Source organism: Myotis davidii, unplaced genomic scaffold (genome assembly GCF_000327345.1).
Source record: "Myotis davidii unplaced genomic scaffold, ASM32734v1 scaffold97, whole genome shotgun sequence".
NCBI lineage: Eukaryota > Metazoa > Chordata > Mammalia > Chiroptera > Vespertilionidae > Myotis > Myotis davidii.
In genome coordinates this window covers 5,106,597-5,110,790 of record NW_006289392.1, presented here as the reverse complement: position 1 = coordinate 5,110,790, position 4,194 = coordinate 5,106,597, and the positions used below count along the sequence as shown (strand labels likewise).

Below are 4,194 nucleotides of genomic sequence, written 5' to 3'. Positions count from 1 at the left end.
TATCCATATATATGTATACACACTTGGTATAATTATAAAGGCAGCATTTATTAAAATACATTTCCTTTTCAAAATGGAATAGAAGTCAGTGTGTATACGTTTTTGGGACACCTGTATATGTGATAGGAATTTCCGAGTAATTGCCAACTAACTAGACATTGAAACTTGACTAGCGTGTTCCTGGCCCTGTGCCACTGCCTCCTGGGACAGTGGCCACCGGCCCCACCTGGGCCTTCCCCTACGGGGACTGTGGAGGTGCGGCACACAGCACAGCTCCGGCCTCCTGGAGCGTACAGCCTTGGATGGGTGCGGCTGGGGAGCAAGACTTTAATCAAACAAGCAGGCACAGCACCAGATCGTCAGAACGGTGGCTGATGCCCGGAGGAATGACCAACAGCGCTATTAAAACCTGGGCCTTTTGAGGCAGCATGGCGGGGCCTGGAGAGTGTCATGCTGAGTGAAGTCAGTCAGTCAGAGAAAGACAAGTGTCACATGATCTCACTCACATGAGGAATCTAATGAACAAAATAAACTGATGGACAAGGGGACCCAGAGACATGGACGCGGGGAACAGAGGCGGGATCTCGGAGGGAAGGCGGGGAGGCTGGGTGGGTGGGAGGTGATCAGCCAAGGACCTTGTATTAATATATGCATGGCCCATGGACACAGACAGTGGGGTGGTGAGGGCCTGGGGCAGGGGCGGGGGCAGGCTGGAAGGGGTCAATGGAGGAAAAAGGGGACATATGTAACACTTTCAACAATAGAGAATTATTAAAAACAACAGAATAAAAACAGAAAAACAAAACAAAAACAAAAACACCTGGGCCCAGGCATCTGGCCTAGGAAGGGCACTCCAGAGAGTGTTCCCCGAAGAAGTGACATTTAACCCGCGGTCTGAATGATGAGCCAGTTAACGAGGGGGCAGGGGTGGGACAGCATTGAAGCCGGGAGTTGGAGGTGCAGCGCTTGAATCCTGGTTCTGCCACTTGGTATGTGTTAGCAGGCAAGTCACTCACCAGTCTTTGCCCTAGCTTCCTCATCTGTAAAACCTCATAGGGCTGCTGTGAGTGTAAAATACCTGGCGTGGAACGCTCTCTAGTTTATTGCATATCGAGTACTGATGTCTAGTGTGGTGCTATACTAACTAGGGGGGTGAAAGAGTCCGAGCCTTTGCCCTAGCTGTGTGGCTCAGTAGTTGGAGTGTTGGCGCTTGCACCAAAGGGTCACAGGTTCGATCCCCGGTCAAGAGCGTGTACCTGGGTTGCAGTTCGATCCCTGACCGTGGTTGCCCCAGTTGGGGCACCTGCAGGAGGCAACCGATCAATGCGTCTCTCTCACATTGATGGTTCTCTCTCTCTTTCTCCCTTCCCCGCTTCCACTCTCTTTAAAAATCAATGGAAAAAATATCCTTGAGTGAGGATTAACAACAATGAAAAAGTCTGAGCCTTTACTGGGAAGGAAGAGACGTAGGTAAATTGAGTGATTTCCCAAAATCAAAGAATTAGTTAGTGGAAGATCTGACCTGGGACAATAATTTTTAAAAAATTCATTTTGTGCTTTTCCCCCTTCATTAAATCATTGCTTCTCTGTTCATTTACACAGCGAGTGATGCATTTGAGTATTTAGAACTGAAAATGGCTCTGTTATTTATCAGATGGTTTTCCCAGTTCCTAGGGATTGTTTGAACATGGTTTGGGCGTGGCTCTGGGCGACTTGAGTTTGGGGATCAGATTCGGGTCCTTTGGAGGTTGCTGGTTTCCCCTGACAGTAGCGGGGTGCAGTTGCAGGGAACTAAGGTGATTTCCATCTGATGGTCTTTCCGGCAGCTGTCGCCCTTACCCGTGTGGGCCTGCCCTCAGTCGTGTGGAGGGAATGTGGTTGGTGTTAGTCACGTACGTGGAGCACCACCTCTCCGTGCAGGTGGTGCGGTGTGTGGGGAGCTTCCGGAAGCTGTTTGCCGGGCAGGGGCGGAGCACAGCTCCCTGGAGAATAATTCATCCAGAACTCTGAGGAGGCCCCAGGGTGATGTGCCAAAGGCATGGCATGCTGTGAAGGGCCTCCTTTATCATGCTCACCGTGTGTGGGGGTGAGGTGGGTGTCACGGAGCAGGAATAGGGCTGTGGTGACCTTGAGGGGCCTGTGTTTGCCTAGAGGTACTTGTGCTCGAGGAAACTTACCGTCACTTCTGGTGTATCTCAGTCGGTGTCGTCATCATCGACATCGCGGGCTGGGATTCAGAAATGGAAACTCCCACGTTCCCAGCTCATTTAAATGAATTATTTGCTAATCTTCTAAAGGTAGATGCTCTAACCGCATCCTCTCCCCCGAAAGCTACAGCCTGCTGCCTTTCGGGTTAGAAAGAATAGGATCTTCTGTGGTTATGCTTATCTTCTTCAAAGCACGGAGACTATCAGCGCCGGTCCCTGCATTCGCAGCCGGTGTGATAGCTGAGGATCGGGGTTCAGGGTTTCACTGACTTCTCCTCGGAGTTGGGACCAGGTCGGACCTTCTCGGACAGTGTGACCCTGGTGCTCCTTGTGGAGCTGTGGTTGATTAGAATACAGGTAAGGACTGTTTTAGAACTTTTTTTTAATCCTCACCTGAGGATAGCTTTCCATTGGTTTTTAGAGAGAGTGGAAGAGAGAGGGAAAGCGAGAGAACATCCATGTGAGAGAAACACATCGATTGGTTGCCTCCTGCAGGAGCCCCAACCAGAGTCCGGGCCGGGGAAAGGCCTGCCACTGAGGTATGTGCCCTTGACCGGAATCGAACCCGAGACCCTTGCCGATGTTCTATCCACTGAACCATACTGGCAAGGGCTGTTTATGGATTTCAGAGAGAGAAACAGCGACGTGAGAGAGAAACATCTATGGGATGATGCTCCAACCAGCTGAGCCAACCAGCCCGGGCTGCCCAGCTCTCGTTCTGCGCAGGCGGCCCTGTCTGAGGAGGCTTCACAGAGCAAGCGGAAGGCGTTCCTTCCTGTGGCTTCTGTGCCATCGAGCTGAGTGGTCCCGCACCCGGCTACAGAGTCTCCCTGCTCTGTCTAAGCCAGGGGTGGGCAAACTTTTTGACTCGAGGGGCACGATGGGTCCTTAAACTGGACCGGAGGGCCGGAACAAAAGCATGGATGGAGTGTTTGTGTGAACTAATATAAATTCAAAGTAAACATCATTACATAAAAGGGTACGGTCTTTTTTTTTTTTTAGTTTTATTCATTTCAAACGGGCCGGATCCGGCCCACGGGCCGTAGTTTGCCCACGGCTGCTCTAAGGCCTGGGCGGCCTTCATCGGTTTAAAGGTGGTCACGTTAATTTCAGGCCGAGCGTCCCGTCGTCTTGTCCACGTGAAACTCAGGCTGTGGAATGTCCAGGGTTGTCCTCGCCAGGGCATTCTCAAAACATGTGCTTTTTTTCTCTTGAAAAGCAACTTTCATCCCATCTGCCCTTCCAGCTCAGCTCAGGCAGCCCCAGCGACTCCCAGGCCTCGCAGCAGGCAGCCCCACCCCGGCCGCTCTGTTCATGTTGGCTGCTTTTCGCCTCTGGCTCCCACGCAGCCGCTGCCTGTCTTCCCTCCGCTGCGCCCAGAGCCTGGGGGGCGCCGGAGGCCTCGCTGTGGGGGTGACGTGAGTGAACTTCTAAAACTGTTTCCTGACTTTTCCCTTTTCTCTTCAGGCTGAAGATGGAGAGCAGTGTGCTCTGCCTCCTGAGGCTCACCCTGAGGCCAGTGCTGCTGGGTAAGTGGAGGCCGGGGCGCGGGGGGCAGGGGCGTGTGATTGCTTCTAGGCCCCCTGAGCAGCGGAACAGCCGTGGGGGGTTTTCGTTTCCCCTCGGTTTGCTGGAAATGGAAACCCTAAGCTGGAGCGGCACCGTTGGCGGGGACCGTTGTTTCAGAAGCCGCTGTCCGGCCTGGAAGGTCCAGGCTCATTCCTGTGTGAGACAGAGAAACCGCCCTCCTCCTGCCCTTCAAATCGGCATCTTTTTACTTATTTTTTACTTTTAATCCTCACCCGAGGATTTTTTCCCATTGATTCTTAGGGAGAGTGAAAGAGAGAGGGAGAGACAGAGAAATGTCGATGTGAGAGAAACACATCGATTGGTTGCTCCCTGCATGAGCCCTGACCAGGGCCCAGGCCGGGGAGGAGCCTGCAACCAAGGTAGGGGCCCTTGACCGGAATCGAACCCGGGCCCCGTG

General features: G+C 52.7%; 1 protein-coding gene across 1 annotated transcript in view; it reads left to right on the top strand.

Annotated features, from left to right (window-relative positions):
* Positions 1 to 4,194, top strand: part of JAML (junction adhesion molecule like) — a 38,425-nt gene that overhangs the window by 8,350 nt on the left and 25,881 nt on the right. Inside the window, exon 2 of the mRNA XM_006761590.2 lies at positions 3,675 to 3,736. Coding sequence (XP_006761653.1) covers positions 3,682 to 3,736 — 55 coding nt within the window. The 5' untranslated portion in view covers positions 3,675 to 3,681. The remainder of the gene's footprint in view (positions 1 to 3,674; positions 3,737 to 4,194) is intronic.